This window comes from Amyelois transitella, chromosome 6, assembly GCF_032362555.1.
Source record: "Amyelois transitella isolate CPQ chromosome 6, ilAmyTran1.1, whole genome shotgun sequence".
Classification (NCBI taxonomy): Eukaryota; Metazoa; Arthropoda; class Insecta; order Lepidoptera; family Pyralidae; genus Amyelois; species Amyelois transitella.
Window position 1 is genome coordinate 8,478,290 of NC_083509.1, and position 17,461 is coordinate 8,495,750.

Here is a 17,461-nt window from a genome sequence, read left to right on the forward strand (position 1 = left end):
TAAGAATTACAGTTAATTGATAAATTATCTTTATATTTTCCAGTAGTTTTTAAATCTTTTCTAAGATAAAGACAAGCTTAATTTAATAAACACTTGGTTAACTACTATACTCCAATTATGACAGCATGGCAATAAACAAATGCATGATTATATTATTTGACGGCCTCTGTGGCGCAGCGGTAGTACGCTTGTCTGTGACATCGGAGGTCCCGGGTTCGAATCCCGGCCAGGGCATGACGAGTAAAGAACTTTCTCTGATTGGCTTGGGTCTTGGATGTTTATCTATATAAGTATCTATTATAAAATATAGTATCGTTGAGTTAGTATCTCGTAACACAAGTCTCGAACTTACTTCGAGGCTAACTCAATCTGTGTAATTTGTCCCGTATATATTTATTTATTTATTATATTTATTTATTATAATAAAATTCGGTCTACCCTATGGGGTAACAAACATATTTAATCATTATTTCAGCACACCTAAATCATATATGATAAGGGAAATCTATATCTATACTAATATAATAAAGCTGAAGAGTTTGTTTTGTTTGTTTGTTTGTTTGTTTGTTTAAACGCACTAATCTCAGAAACTACTGAACCGATTTGAATAATTCTTTCACTGTTAGATAGTCTATTTATCGAGGAAGGCTATATATATATATATATTTATCCCGGATTTCCTACGGGAAACGTCAACAATGCAGGTGAAAGTTGAATGAGTCGGCCATCTGCGAGCTTTCCACGAGAATGCTGCGCAAACCAACAAAGATATAGTAAAACAATGTACTAAAGATGTGAAGTACTCATTTTTTGCCACAAAAAAGTCCGCGAGAGCATACATCTATCTCTTAAGGTTTACTTACAATAACCACTTTTATGTTCATTTTTTAAGATTATTTTTTCATTATAAACATAAGTTATTTTGAAACCAATTTTCTTTAATTCAGTATTAATTCTTATCCAAATAAATATGTTTATTACTTTCGGCTTTTCATGCAGACTATACTATCTATATGTAATAGATATGTAGCAGTGAAGACTGCATTCAAATTGAACCCGTGGTTTTGGAGATACATGCTAACATTCATTTATGTAAACAATTGTATACTGCAGCGCATCCTGGTGATTTGAAACCGTAACACCTATCTAACAACATGCACCAATCAAATCTAAATCCAGTAGTGAAAACCGCATCAAAATCGGACCAGTAGTTTTGGAGATATATACTAACATTGGTTTGCACAAACAAACACACAAACGCACAACCTCTCACCCTAAACGCATATATACGGCCTCCGTTCGGTCGCGGTAATGATGTGGGCCAAGTCGTCGCCAAGTCGCATAACATTTAGCAGCTATAATTGATAAACCCGAGGAGGATGTTTGCAAAAATAAATATGATGCCCAAAATAACTATTCCACGCGGACGAAGTCGCGGGCACAGCTAGTAAATTATAAATTGGTACTACGGAGAGAATCGACTATATAGGATGTTGACTTTTTTCATAGAATAAAGCCAATAAACGTATTGTTTGGTACCTAACCTACGTACGTAGGTACCAAACCTACCTACTTGACGTAGGATTATACGCATGGACAAGTTTATTACTCATTTTAAATATTAAAATAAAATAGCTACTCCACTCATTTTTTAGTTTGCGGAAGTAGCAATTATAAGAGTGTTCTCGGTAGCATCGAAACAATACGGCATCGGGAACTATCCCATACTCTTTTCCCCAAGATTGACTTATGATCATTTCTTTATAAGCACTAAAAAGTGATCTTGTATATAAAACAACAAGATTTAATATCCCATGGCCGAAGTTTCTGAGGTGTAAAGTGCATTTGGATGATTTGTCAGACAAATTTGACCTTGATTCTGAGGTATGGGAGCTGACTCTCCACGCTATTGTGAGATTTTCATTCACTTTTTACTAACAGTTGCGATACCATCTAGCTAAGGCACTGCTTTTCAATGTATTAAATTATAAACTCCATAAGCTTAGGAATTAAAATTACAGTTTAAATTACCTATTTATGAAATATCTTTGCTTTTTTAAAATTTTCTACCTCCAAGGTATTAAGAAGGTTTCACGTGATCATTTTCATAAATACTAGAAAAATAGAATCTTATAAAAAAAAAATAAGGAAAAGATGTCTATACAAATGTCAAAAATACAAGAAAGAAACATTTTTTCGAATTAGGTAGTTCAATTTCATGAATCTCACTGTGATAACTACTTCGATTGTTATATCATGTCTCTCGGGTAGTGCTGAGGCTTCACCATTGGCCGTGAAAACATACCAAGTTCGACGTATTAACGACTCCGCTTACCTAATTACTAGTTTTCCAGAAGATTACGAATATGGTAACAAATATACGCGAATGCCCGATAACAGCATTAAAGAAAATAGTGTAATGATACCCGGCGATAAAAGGTTTTCAAATTTAGATTTTGTAAGTACGATATCTATTATAGAAGACAAAGAACGACAAAAAGTTTACCCGTCCTCAATGATAAACAAAGCCAGAGAAAACTATTTTAGGCATTACTACCCAACCTTAAAATCAAAAAGTGACCTTGCCCCATTCACTGAAAAGAGTGGATTTATCGATATATTCGTAGATGAAAATGGAGAAAAATACTTCAATAATCTTCAGATGGCAAGGAAACTCGCTGTTGTTTTAAACCAACAGTTGTTACAAGATGGAGCTCGGAAAAAGACAATCTTTGAGTAGTTTCAATTCTATCTCAGCTCTCCATGGTGACAGGAATCCAATCTGTAATATAGGTCACTGAAATAAACATTAATTGTTCACAATACAAATAAATTTATAATTAACTTTTAACATATCGATATAAATACAACATGAAAGATATTAAGAATACAGAAACACATCATCTCATAAACTGCTTAATTTAATAACATACTCATTTCCAAATTCATAGCACAATGACAAATTATTTTAATGTGTGTAAGTAAATCAATTAGTACATGTATAAGATGCAGTACACATTGAAGAGGTCGGATTGAAAAGTGAAGAAGTAGGACAAGTATAGTTATATTGGATGAAAGAAGACGTCGAACTATCATAGACACAGAAGAAATAATCTTGACATGTTGTGTCTGACGTATCAGCAAATCTCCCCGCTGTAGTGCACGTGAATGTTGAAGTGGTTGTACAGTTATAATCACTTTCGCAAAGGGTTGTATTTGGATTGAAATATGTACCATTTGGGCAGGTGTAGGTCGTTTCGGTATAAGTGCCGTTGACTTCGACGCACTCTATGTAAGACGAACAATCTGTTGAGCTGGGGTCTGCGACGTAGCCATCGGCGGTGCAAACTGAAGAGCTGCTATCAGTGGTGTTTGTCACATTACAGACGTAATTAGTGGAGGCAGTGCATGCTGAAATTGTAGGACTGAAGACAGAAGTCGTTGGGCAGGTGTAGTTGTAGGAGATGAAAGTGCCGGAGGTGCTGTTATAGACGCAAAGAGTATAGTTTTGGCAGGTGGTGTCATCGGTGTCGGCGAATCGGCCAGCAGATGTGCAGTTTACCGCGGCGTGGGCTTGCCATGCTATGCAGAGCACCTAAAAATATAATATTTAATAAAATTTTTGAAGAATTTGAATTATCTTACACGTTACATCGTACATTGGTTTATTGCTAAATCGATGTTTTTCTGGTCAGGGAAAACATCGTGCGAAAATCTGCACATTCAGATTTAACTGGATGTGTAACCATTGCGGAGATGCGGAAATTAGACGAGTGTCGATTTAAATAAAAACCGGACTAGCCCAATCTGGAGTGGTGACCATAGGCAGACTCCGAACTAGTTCCAGAGAGGTGAGGAGGCAACCGCGACCGACACCAGGAATGCATAGTTAAAAGAGTAGTTGAGTAACATAATCATAGCTCACTAGAAAGGTGAAGAGTTTCTTGTAGATAGTAAGACAAATCAACTATAAATTTGGGCTAAAAAAAACATAGCACAAATCAAAGTAAAAAAATATATTAATTACTTACAAGGAACAATCCGATGGCAATCCTGGTCTCCATTTTGTCCATCTAAACAAAATTTTCGGTCATTTTGCTTTATATAGTCAAATGATACAGCCAAAGGTAATAAGATGGAGTGTTCAATAAACTCCTAATCTCCTTGTATCTTGTCATATTGCAAGGAAGAAAGCCGCCGTTCGTTTATGAGCCATAGAAATTGTTTGCCAAATGATTGTCATTTCAAGTCCGTGATCCGTTTTATCTTTATAATCTGACTAATTGTTATGAAAAGCGATGAAATCTAGCTCTTAAAATAAAAACTTTACCTCTGATATCACTGACATGACTTCATGATAATAATAAAAGTGCATAATCTTATATCTTATTTGTTTATCAAAATGCCTACCTACGTTGAAAGATTTTTTCATATAACCCTTGAGTGAGTAGGTACCTAATTAATGACAATAAACCCAGGTATAAAAGGAGCTGCATAGCCTTCATAACCTTTTCAGAGGGCTAGGCATTACTGTTGTTGGTATCATAACTTATATATACCTATCTAACTGATGCCGTAAAAATTAAGCATTTTATTTATTAGCATGGTTAATCAACTTGAAATTAAAAATTTAAATTTAAACTCCATTAGTGGGTCGCTCGCGGCAAAAATATCATAGTAATGAACATGATAATCAACATCATCGTAACGGGACAAAAGAATAAATAAAAATATCACCACTTCGAATATGCCTTAGGTACCCCTGTAAATATCGCGTAGGTCAGAATGGAGTCAGTGCCAGGATGAGATGAGATGAAATAAGAAGAAGAAGCCGTTAAAATATCGATATTCTGCAATGACTAGTTAGCGGACCCGGGGAATAACAATCGAATATAGCTATTATATCATATCCACATAATCTTTGCTAAGGCTATTGCAGCAACTAAGTATGAATTTTAAAAAAGTCCCTGCGAAATTATCAAAATCACTTCTTCTTGTTTAGCTAGTGATGAAATGTACTCTTGAGTACGTGCAAAAGAATTCAAACAAGGATTAAAACAGCATCAATGATAAGTTTGTTATCTTGTGGGGCATAGAGTTGAGCTAATGTCGATATTTCGTGAATCGATTCTATTGTTTTCATAAAATGAAATGATCAGCTAATTGTTAAAATAGTTTTAAGGATAAAAATTATAAGAAAGTAGTTTTTACTCATGGTTCCACTCATGTAACTGTAACGGAAAAAGTATTGTATCTGGAATTAATGTCCTTTCCAACAAAAAACAAACACACTTTCCTATTTTGAATACATCTTAGTTGGATAAATTAGAATAAATGTTCTTAGTATGTTATTTTTTTCTTAGGTATTTTTCCATTTGAGATATTTCTATTATCGATATACGCTTTTCTACACACTCTGCCCTACAATCATTTGATAAAATTATCAAATGAAACACCTTTGCTTTCCGCAAACAACCATAAAATGTTACGATTTTCTAGTACGTAAGTAACTTACCTACAATAGGAATTTTGTTTTATAAAGCAGAGGGCGCTGTATTCAGGGACAGTCAACTTTCGCGCTGCAATCAATTAAATTGGTTTTCAAGTGCAAAAATAGTGCTTCTGTGTTTTGTTTGGATTTTTCATACGCAGGAAATGGAGAAAGTCACTTTACTTGTGTTATTTGTTGTAAGTTGTGCCCTTTGATGTAAATTGTAGATAGACTTATATAAGTTATGAATTTATACGTGATCTATTAACCCTTTTAAATCATTCATGTTATTCACGGAATTCTTTTTGATATTTAAGTATTGAATAAATATTAGGTTGTAAAATGCTGTAAAATAATGTTCTTTGTAAGTATGTACTTGCAACGCTTATTATTTAAAATTTAGTGATCTCTTCAGGACGATAATTAAATTTTAGTGGTTTGTCCAGTTAAACCTTATAATAAAATATTTTTTACAGGCACTCGGTTTCTGTAACTGCGCAGATACAAATACATGCACATCAGATGGGCGATTCATAACTGATAGTTACTGCACCAGCTATACTGTTTGTGTTAAGCAAGCCACTTCATTCGTTACTTACACCATCCCATGTCCTAAGGGCCTCAGCTTAAATCTGAACTTGGTTTGTTCCATCACCGGTGCCAAATGTCTTCCTAGTTACTCTTGCACGAGCCTTGGAAACTTTTCAGATTCAACATCTGCGAGAAATTACATTTCTTGTACCCAAGGGTTAGGTGATTTGAAAATAGCAATATCTATGGAATGCCCGAAATCAACGGAATTCAATGCAGCTTCGGGAATATGCGAAGAAAATTTAACTCCTATTACTACAACAGACTCTCAACCATCTATTGAAACAACTGTGCCATCTACTTTATCACCTATAAATGAGCTCTCAGGTGCCACATTAAAACCATCTGCTGAGACAACTACTATATTACCTATTTTGCCATTTAATCCCAGAAATCCAATAAATGAGCTCTCAGATGATACATTAAGAGTGATTCCTCCAATTTTTACTACCACCACACAAAAGATAACTCCGAGAGCAGCTAACAACTCAGTAAATAATGTCGCTTCCTACATCATAGTTCTAGCAATTTTATTTTGTAATATGTTTACGCATAGAGTTGAAGCGTAGTTATCATAATATACTTATGTTCCGATCTAATTTTCGATTTACGTAGGTTCTATAAAGTCGAAACATGTAAATATATTTTTGTGTATTCTTGTAAGTAGGTACCTTATTAATAACTTTTTACATCATTAATCTTATATGAAATCATGACGGACGCATTTAGGATTCGTACAGTACCTAGTCACACTTATGGACTACGTAACTATATATTGACAAAATAAATATGATACATTGGAACTGATTGTGTTGTGTATACTACAAAAGCCTTGCGACCTCTTCCCCTATCCCAAATATTTTTATTAAACTGTATAATTGATTAACTTTAATACACCAGGTTCCCCTGTCATGGTCACGAAAATCAGGAAGTGTGATCGCATTATTATCTAGCTTTTCTATTTCTGAATAATTTTCAAAGTGAATAGACAGGGCCAACATTCTCGATAAGACTGAAATGCCAAGTTCAGTTGTATATTGTTTAATGGTGGAATTAAATAGCAACAGGGTTGCCCATCGCTTAAAAATACGAATATGGACTATAATGAACAACGAATATGGCAAACACATGTCATATTCGTTGTTCATCATCACGCTTTTTATTCGAGCCCCCTCACAGTTTGACCACCAACGCTTACGTAATAGAGACTTTATGTTACTTTTATATCATCTAGGTGGGAAGAGTGAAGTACTTTACCCTCATGGGTCGGATGGCGAGTGGAAAAGGGGCAGATAAAGAAAAATAAATAAGTACCTACCTACTAACATAGAATAAAAGTCAGTTACTTCACTTCATCACTACTCACTACATTAATAGATATTATTAGATAGGTTTTATTTTCTCTGTCTGTATGTGCTAAGAAAGTGGTGGACGGAGTTTGTTCCTGTGAAGTATCCTGTTGGAAATGGGTTTTCGAAGAAGGTTGATATCTGATACCCGTGCAATGAAGGGGCGAGTCGCTTGTTAAGTACCTATAAAAATTCACAACATCATTCAAAGTCAGGTAGGTATGGTAACATACTCCAAAACATTGATTACTTAATGATCAATCTCATCCTTTCTTATAGACTTACTCCTAACTCCGTCCACCACTTTCTTAGCACATACAGACAGAGAAAATAAAACCTAATAATATCTATTAATGTAGTGAGTACCTAGTGATGAAGTGAAGTAATTGACTATTATTCTATGTTAGTAGGTAGGTAGTACTTATCTCTTTTTCTTTATCTGCCCCTTTTCCATTTATCCCACCTCGCCATCCGACCCATGAGGGTAAAGTACTTCACTCTTCCCACCTAGATGGTAGATGGTATAAAAGTAACATTATTGTAATAGATAAATCAAATTTGGAAAAACTAAACAGCAAAACATACTTTTTGGATTTTTGGGTTCCCGCCTAAAAAAGAGTCAATCAAACTGTTGGCTCACATGATACCAGAAGGCTAAGAACAATGAAAATACTGCCTAGAATACCACCTACCTACGAAATATTTGTCGTGCTGGATGTCAATGTCATTCTGCAAGGACTTGAACCTGACACTGACATCACACTATTTTCTGGCCCTAAAAGAGGTTAGGTTCTCGTAAAGTTTTTAGAATACCTAAATTAAAAATCATTTCGATTTAATAAAGGTGAATTGACATCTTAATAAAAAAACTGCATACGTTAGGTAATTAGAATAACTGCGATATGTACACCAATGTCACAATAACTAGGTAAAAGTGTGTTTGAGGTTATGTTATGATTTATTATTTTCCAATGAAGTTACACCGATTCAAAATTTATATTATATTCTAGGCATTGGACAAGATTAGCTTCACTATGTCGGTCATTAGCTACTATAGAAGGACAGACGCTGCCACAAAGTGGCAAGTCAAGTGATGGAATCTCTCCACCGACTAGAATTCCTAGAGGACCCACAGACATTCTCCAGGCATTGGCTGCTACTGTTGGTCCTGACCCGACCGCTGCTCATTACAAGTTTGTTCATATAATAGTCATTACATCCTGTGGGATACGATCTTTTTTATCTTATTATAATATATAAATAAATTTCATTTAATATGTTACATAGATTAAGTATTGGTTGGATGTAATAAGGACTGGTGTTGTGACTCCTGACTTAAGACAGTCCTAGGACTGTAGAAGGTTTGTCTAAACCTTAAAATCTTTTAAAAAGTAGGTATTCACTTTAAAGGGACTTGTCTAAAGCATCATGCTCAATGGCGTTTATTCATTCTCATTGGAACATCCTTTGTTATTGGATGCATAAGTTCCTGTCTAAATTATCACCTAATCATTTCATAGCTATCAACTTGCTTTAAGTTAATATTTTTAGAAGTACAATTACTTAATTCCCTTCATACAATTAAATAAAATAATCTTAAAATTTCAGATACCATGATGATCCATACTTGATTCCTCTGTCTAATTACCGCAAAAGAGCCTACGCACTATCTTCAGAGGCAGGGCGCAAAGCTGCAGCTTGGGTCCGAGATGAACATGCAGACCTGTTCACAACTCGAGAGTGGGACCCGCCGGGCAAAATGAAGACACCATATTTCAATGCTGATCCCAAAATAGAGGCATTTGCACCTAAACCAATTTATAATGATGAGAGTAAGGTCTGTATTTTGTTGCCTATTTGAAATTACTGATTAAATAATTTCTGCCTGAGCTGCTGAAAAGCTGAAACAATATAATCACTAATCACTCATAAAATTGAGATTTCTTCATGAAAAAAAACACACAGTCTAAAATAAAAACATATATTTTCATGTTCATAAGTACTAAAAATAAAATCCACTATACATAATTAGGAGGATTGATTTAACCTAGTTTAACCATAGTTACCTATATATGTATAGTTTACTTTCACAATACGATAACTTAGAAATTAACTAATGTTTACAGGTAACAGAAGATGACTTGAAATACACCATAAAAAATGCACTTCTGGAAGATTCTATCAAAATTTTCTCACTTCTGGGTGGTGTTCAAGGAGTGAGTGACCAGTTGAAGATAGAATTTCTCCAACTTCTTTGTTTCTACAATGAGAAGGAGCCAGACTCGGTGGAATGGCTGGAGGAAAGGTGGTTTTCCGCCAACACTCGTGACCGACAAGCTGCCACATGGAAGTATGTGGTTATTTATATATTTAGCAAACTTAAATTTAGGTTAAAATTTTCTTATTTTTATTGTAGAAATTATTAGACAAGGCATACATAATTTTTCTTATTTATCCATTACCACTTGAACATATATATATCACTAAGAAGTCTTACAATCAAAATACATATTTGGTACTTATGTCTGGAAACTGCTTTAAAACACATTCTTCTCAATTAACAATACATGCATGTTTTATTTTTGTTTAATTTAATTGTTATTCATTCCAGAATTGGTGGACTAGCTGACAAAATATTTGAATCACTGGATCCAAAAACTTCTGAAGCCTACTGTGCTATTATTCAAGGAATGGCTAAATACTATCAGGTGAACAAACATAAGTTTTTCAATTTGTCAATTATAGCTATAATTCAAAACCAAGGTCAAACACACTCAAATCTATTATAAAAAAAAATATAATTTTGTTTCCTTCAAATACTTGGAAAAGTATAATAGGTCTACTCCATTTTGCAGGAGACAAATAATGAATCCCAAGGCAAGTCGGAAAAGCGTCAATAAAGTTAAAGAAATAATTCTCCAAAATTCAAATATTTGTCAACCTCTAAACAAAATATTCTTATTTTAATATACAAGTGTTTTAACTAACTTCATATATCTCTGAATTTTAGGCTGAGCGAGCTCACATGCTTTGCCAAGAAGCTATTGAGAAAGGTTTTCAGCTGTCTACCAGTGTGTACAACGCTCTGCTGGGCTGTGTGGGGTTCCTGAAAGAGGGGACTCAGCTACGTGCTGAAGCCCTCAGGTCTTTGCTTCAAGAGATGAATCAGCAGGTAATATATGGTCACTTTTGTAACAGCCAAATCAAATCTGAGGATGTTTGGTGTGATCTGAATCCTTTTGTAAGGTTTTTTTTTATTAAAAATGTTTCCCGTTTACATACCTAACCTAAAACCTACCTAAACCTAGGGGACCTAAAACTAGTTACCTTTATATTAAAATATTTAGTCAAACTTACTGGCATAATCCACACTGATGGATTGAAATATTATTTCAAGTACAGATATTATTCCCAGGGTATATTCCCAGACGAGGCTACACTATCAGCTTGCCTGCGGTCCATATCAGCGTGGGGCGGCGGCAGGATGCTGCAAGACCTCGCCTTAAAAATTGTGGCAGAGTTCAGACAAATCGGCATCGAGCCGGGACTCTCGGCGTATTACTATCTGTTGTGCTTGTTTTGTAAAGAACGTAAGTTTAAAACCACTTTACGAGAGTTCAAAGACTCTTTTCAAAGATAACGATCAATAAATTCATTTCGATAGGTAATCATTTACAAACATTTAAGCTCTCTCTCTCATATGTACGTTTTCTGGCAATTTAGATATTATTTCGTTGTTTGTGATATGATGTTACCTTCCAATTAATACCCCAAATAAATCTGTGGATTGTGGGTCTGTAGATACTACGTCGATGCTGTGCGCTCGTATTTTTGTTATCCCCTCAACAGTCCTACTGTACTAAGTTTACTAACTTAGTTGGAAAATAGAAAATATCTCTAAGATGTTGGCCCATTATATTTCTGTGACCGTATTTTAATTACCTCTAAAAATCTGCATGGTATCTAATTTTGCCTTTTGTCATTTAGGTGGTCCCCGCCTCGACATATTATCTGGCATTTTAAATGAACTGGAAAAGAAAGAGACTTTGGTAGCTAAAGAACCCACAGACACGAACTTTTTCATCACTGCTATGGGAGTTTGTAGTGATCATTTACAGGTAAATTAATTTCCATTCCATAGAATGTTTTGCATATACCTTTGGGAATAAATTGTCTAAAGAACAGTGAGAGCTACATCAAAATCTATTTCCGTCACCAATACAAAAAGAATAGGACCACTCCATCTCTCTCCCATGGATGTCGTAAAAGGAGAGTAAAGGATAGGCTTACAAACTTGGGATTCTTTTTTAGGCGATAGGCTAGCAACCTGACACTATTTGAATCTCAATTCTATCATTAAGCCAAATACCTGAAGGTGGCCAACGTTAGTCTTTTCAAGACTGTTGGCTTTGTCTACCCCGTAAGGGTTATAGATGTGACCATATGTAGGTATGTATGAAAAAATCTTTAGACCTTAATAGAAGCCTCTGCTTCTATTAAGGTCCATTTTGATTTTTACTATGTGGTGATATATTGCCAAAGTTTACTACATTTTTGTAGGATATCAACATGGCCGAGCGTTTACATGCACTTCTAATGAAAGGAGATAATTACAAGCTGGTTGGTGACGCGTATAAAGAGAGCATTTACTACCGGCATCTAGTCACAGTCGCGTGCAGGTAAAATTATATCTTATTTAAAATATCTTTATTTCAAACATAAACATTACGCACACCAATGTTAATTTTGTCTTAATACTAAATTATTGTATTAGCATCTCATCACAAAGGGAATATTACATTGAAGATGGTGCATGCATATATCTGTATAAATAATATGTTTACTATTATAACGAAAATATTACTTTGATAGGCATGCACCATTCGAGCGCACTACTGAATTGTTGGACACACTGATTCCAAACGTGTATGTACCTGAACCCTCTGTCATGGAGGAGGTAAGTTTTTATGTATTATACTCATTTAAAACAAATTTGTTTAATTATCTATTAAGGTTTTAATTCACATGCATATTGGAAGTTTCCCTGTTGTTAACTTCTGAGGCAATGACTAGCAACCTGTCACTATTTAAATCTCAATTGCATCATTAAGTCATACAGCTAAACGTGACCTTTCAGTCGTTGCGAGACTTTGTTTTCAATAACAATTGACTATCTAACTCAAAACTTACGTTATTTCAACATTTTACTCTGTTTTCCCATAGATAATAAAAACTCTAGAAGTGGCTGGTGCCGGAGACCGCCTGGCGCAGGCGTGGTCGCAGCTGGTCGTGTTCGGCCACGCCAAGCGGGCCAGGCTCGTGGACAAGCTGCTTGCCGCTATGTGCAGCTGTTACCAATACCAAGGTACGTTACATATTTTATAATAATAATACTTCTATGGTAGAGAAAAATATGGGCTGAGTAAGGTTAGATCATAATGACCGTAATAAGTTGAGGATTTTATGTATTTTTTATGGGCAATAATGATATTTTTTATTTATATTTATTTATATATTATATTGTTTTAACTGAGCAAAAAATTTGTTATAAATAAAAGTAATAAACGATTAACCTATAAATAATAAGGCCAATTTTCTAATTGTGTCTGCCTTGTTATAGATGACGGTATATGTATCTGTATTATTGTGTTTTAGATGAAGAAGTTAAGTCAAAGATGCGAACTGCCGCCGCGGATATCCTGAAGTACGGTCAACTATCAGAAGCCCAGGAGGAAGTAAAAGACCTCAGGACACCAGTACAAAAGTAAGCAGTATCATTATTAAAAAATCTGGGAAAAAAGCTACCAGTATAGAACCTAATATTTTTTTGTAAAACTGATAGCGGGGCCTGAACAGGTTTATAATAAATTTGTTTGTAAGACAAGCACACACGTTAACACACGTTTCACGTTTATATATCTAGTCGGTGGACGCAAGACTGAAAAGTCCAGTTTACAATAATAGTGACATTATCACTACATAGTATAAAACAAAGTCGCTATTTTAGTCTGTTTGTCTGTATGCTTAAATCTTTAAAATTACGCAACGGATTTTGATGCGGTTTTTTGTAACAGGTAGAGTGATTCAAGAGGAAGGTTTTTATGTATAATTTTTTCCGAATTTTGCACCCGTGCGAAGCCGGGGCGGGTCGCTAGTAGTATATAAAACAAAAATTCACGAGATCAAACAGAGTGAACATGTGAGAAATGTGTTCACCACATTTGGGCCCAAGTAGAAGGGTGAAAAATTACTTTGTGGCCACCTCAGTAATTGTGATATATTCGCAAAAAGATATCGTATTTATTTATTTATACCGCTTTTCATCGCAGAATATCAGCCACGTCCCTCTCGAACATAATTGAATTGTGTTCCGACTCGCAAGACAAATCTGACCCAGGCTGGGAGAGCGTGGTGGTGGCGCTACAGAAATTGCGGGGGTCGGAGGCGGTCGGGGTTCCACACAACCCTCAAGTATTGGCTGAAGTGGCGGACAGAGCTGCCAGAGTGGGAAAAGCGGGAATTGCTGCGGTAAGAACAAAACTCAGATTCTTCTTTGTCTCTATATGTGTCAAACAACTATCCGTGAACTATATTGAATGGCCAAGGTGACGCAATACATCCGTTCACACTTTTATATTGACATACTTAATACTTACATACTTATATATTTACTTAATCAAAGCATCTAAGCATTTCCTTCTCCCATCTTCTGCTTTCGCATTAAATGAATTATTGTGCAAATTTCTAACTAATAGGTATCTCCTTTTCGTAGGCATCAGTCTCTTACCTCGCCGAGTGTGGATTCGAAGAGGCTTCCACCGCCAGTATACAAGTGTTGGCCACCATGCTGAACAGGTCTGACGAGGAAGTACACCAACTGTTGAAAGAAGACAGGAGTGCCCTGGCTTCTACTCTTCAACCTTCAGCACTTGCAGTTATAGACGCTTTCCATTTGTGAGTTTGTTTGAATTACCTTTATTTATTTATCCAAGCTGTCCTTCGGTAGGATATAAAACGGATCACGTACCATCATCATGTTTGTTACTTAAATATCACGTTTCTACTCGTTTTTGAAAATCGACCGAAAATTGCCTAAAAATTATGCTATAACCCCCATAACATTTTCCTTAAATTTAGTATTTGTTGTTATAACGGCAACAGAAATACATAATATTTAATCTATCACGGTTAATGAGATACACCCTGGTGACAGACAGACGGACAGACAGCAGAGGCGTAATAAGGTCCCGTTTTTACCGTCGGCTACGGAACCCTGACAAATACTTAATGCTACTCGTATGCTGTAGTCCGCCACCTTTACTTATATGTAGCGAAAAGTACTAATTGCGTTTAATGAAATTACTTATAGCGTTCGTCCTTTTATTAAAATTTATTATATTAGCTTCCATACTGATCTGGTAGCGATGAAAAAATACAGTGTGTGCAACCCTTTCCGCGCTGATTATAAAAGTTCAAAGTGTCTAAGAAAAGGCTTATAATTACGGTTCTTACTGAAGAAGAAACAAGATAAATCGTAATCGAGTACGTTTGTCCACAGAGCAAAGAACGGCGTTCCCGCCCCGGATCGTGAGGCCGACTCCTCTACCAGCTCCGATAGTGATAGTGAGTCTTCAGATGAAGACAAATGATGTATTTATGTAGTATTAGTTCAGTAGTGTAACTAGTTAATAAAGTATTTACTATTTATAGAATATTTATTAATGGTAATTCGTATCGAAGAGTCCAACTGTGAAGACAAAAAAGGAACATAAAAATAAATTCACAAGAAGAGTAAGTACATAATACCTTAAACGCTTGTGGACTATTGCTATATATCACACATTTTTGTTAAAACAAATAAATCTTCTCGGTAATGATTTGGAAGTCTGTAACCCTCAAAAAGTGGGGACAACAACATTACCTGTCTTAAATAATTGAAAATAGAGCTTTACATTATATTTTTAGAAATTGATACCACGTGCACTGGTGTGATAGTGATACGTTTACCATTTATTGGTATGAGCTACTTTAATCAAAACACTCAGACGTTTCACCTGACATAATTATATAGGTTGGTGTTATAAGTAGGTATACATTCAGTCAGAAAAGTATCGGGAATGGATTATTTATTTATGGTTCCAAATTCAAATTTTTGTTTTTTTTTGTTGTTGTTAGATTGGCACAACTGTTTTCCATTTTGGCGCGGAGTTTGAGTTGCATCTGTTGTTTACATTAAATACAGTGCTATTTTTAGTTATATCATATCTAGTGTGTATTGCTAATTTCATAATGGATAAAAACATCGAACAAAGAGTTTGTCTTAAATTTTGCATTGCCAATGGAATATCGTGTTCGGAGTCACTGAAAATGTTACAGAAGGCTTACGGTGAATCGACTTTATCAAAAACTCGTGCTTATGAGTGGTACAAAGCGTTCAAAAGCGGTCGAGATGTGATGGAAGATTTGCCTCGCTCTGGTAGGCCATCAACGTCTGCAACTGAAGTTAACATCGCAAAAGTGAAGGAAATAGTGACTGAAAATCCTCATTCAACTTTGAGAGAGATAGCCACCGAACTTTCTGTATCTCACGAGTCGATCCGTACCATTTTAACTAATAATTTGGGTATGAAACATGTTGCCGCTCGGCTAGTCCCAAAAGACCTGAATTTTTTTCAAAAACTCAATCGCATGAGAGTCGCTGAGGACATGCTAGAACGAGTCAATTCCGACCCAACATTCATGAAACGCATTGTTACTGGTGACGAGACTTGGGTTTACGAGTTTTACATGCAAACTAGTCAACAAGCTTCGGAGTGGCGCCTTCCAACTGAACCGAAACCGAAAAAACCACGCCAAAGTCGTTCAAAAGTCAAAGTCATGTTGACTGTTTTCTTTGACTATCGCGGTGTTGTGCACTCGGAATTCTTGCCGGAAGGTCAAACGGTAAATAAGGAATATTATTTGAGTGTTATGCGGCGTTTAAGAGAGCAAATCCGACGAAAAAGGCCAGATTTGTGGAAAGAAAATTCTTGGATTTTGCACCATGATAATGCACCTTCGCACAAGGCCATCATTGTGACCAAACACTCAACAAATACCATCGAGCAACCACCATATTCACCAGATATGGCTCCAGCCGACTTTTTTCTTTTTCCTAAACTCAAATTACCACTTCGTGGCACCCGTTTTCAATCGGTAGAAGACATAAAAGAGAATTCGCGGCGAGACCTGACCTCAATTCCGGAAACAGCGTTTAAAAAATGTTTTGATGATTGGATTATTCGTTGGCGTAAGTGTATCGTTTCTAAAGGAGCATATTTTGAAGGTGATAAAATAAATTTGGATGAATAACAAACAGTTTGTGTATTATTGATCTTTTCCTGCTACTTTCTTGACAGAGTAATATGTATACAAGACAAAAGCATGAAGTCCTGGCTTTTTTAAAATTGTTAAGAAATAAATGAAATTTTGTACACGACTTTACATTATTGACTTAAAAAATTCACACTCTTGTATCAACCAAGGCATATAATGTTGCAAATAACTTTCTTTGCTTTTCTTTCTTTTTTGCTAGTCATGCTTAGGTGAGGGTTATTTGCAAATTAGATACTTTTGATTTGCTTACGTGGTAATTCTCTCCTACATCCTAAGATCATGACTTCTGAGAGCCGAAAGACGTTATTTTTTATTTTTGTTAAAATAATCATAAATCAAGGAATCAGGGTCCTACTAACCCGGATGATGGTGGAATAAAAAATAATTTGTTATTTATGTAAAATCTTCGGTTGGTCATCACAAAATGTACTAAGCACATCTTCACTCTTTAGAAAGTTTGGTTTGGTAAACACTGCTCCAATGCGCATATGATTTCAAGCCTAACTGTTCTTGCTCATTCATACTACAAAAACAAATAGGAATTGTAAAAGATCAGAATTTACAAAACGATGACACAGTGACATGGACTCATTTCCCACATTGTACTTGAGGTGTTAAAAATGATAATTGGTCTCGAAGTGAAATGTCGATTTTC

General features: G+C 35.5%; 3 protein-coding genes across 3 annotated transcripts; 2 read left to right on the plus strand and 1 right to left on the minus strand.

Moving 5' to 3' along the window:
- Positions 1–2,900: 2,900 nt before the first annotated feature.
- On the minus strand, positions 2,901–4,189 carry LOC106131165 (probable endochitinase). Its single transcript, XM_013330165.2, has 2 exons — positions 4,032–4,189; positions 2,901–3,595 (listed from the first exon to the last, which is right to left on the minus strand). The coding sequence occupies exons 1-2, from the start codon at positions 4,071–4,073 to the stop codon at positions 2,987–2,989; spliced, it is 651 nt and encodes a 216-aa protein (XP_013185619.2). The 5' UTR covers positions 4,074–4,189; the 3' UTR covers positions 2,901–2,986.
- A 1,282-nt stretch (positions 4,190–5,471) lies between these two features.
- On the plus strand, positions 5,472–6,831 carry LOC106131350 (uncharacterized). The gene is made up of 2 exons (XM_013330435.2): positions 5,472–5,688; positions 5,968–6,831. Exons 1-2 carry the CDS (start codon positions 5,656–5,658, stop codon positions 6,649–6,651), a joined length of 717 nt encoding a protein of 238 aa, XP_013185889.2. The 5' UTR covers positions 5,472–5,655; the 3' UTR covers positions 6,652–6,831.
- A 1,292-nt stretch (positions 6,832–8,123) lies between these two features.
- Positions 8,124–15,495, plus strand: LOC106131348 (small ribosomal subunit protein mS39). The gene is made up of 15 exons (XM_013330434.2): positions 8,124–8,359; positions 8,442–8,624; positions 9,040–9,268; positions 9,558–9,781; positions 10,043–10,139; positions 10,442–10,603; positions 10,847–11,021; positions 11,419–11,549; positions 11,992–12,110; positions 12,304–12,388; positions 12,655–12,796; positions 13,087–13,195; positions 13,761–13,959; positions 14,204–14,385; positions 14,990–15,495. Exons 1-15 carry the CDS (start codon positions 8,334–8,336, stop codon positions 15,078–15,080), a joined length of 2,154 nt encoding a protein of 717 aa, XP_013185888.2. The 5' UTR covers positions 8,124–8,333; the 3' UTR covers positions 15,081–15,495.
- Positions 15,496–17,461: the final 1,966 nt, after the last annotated feature.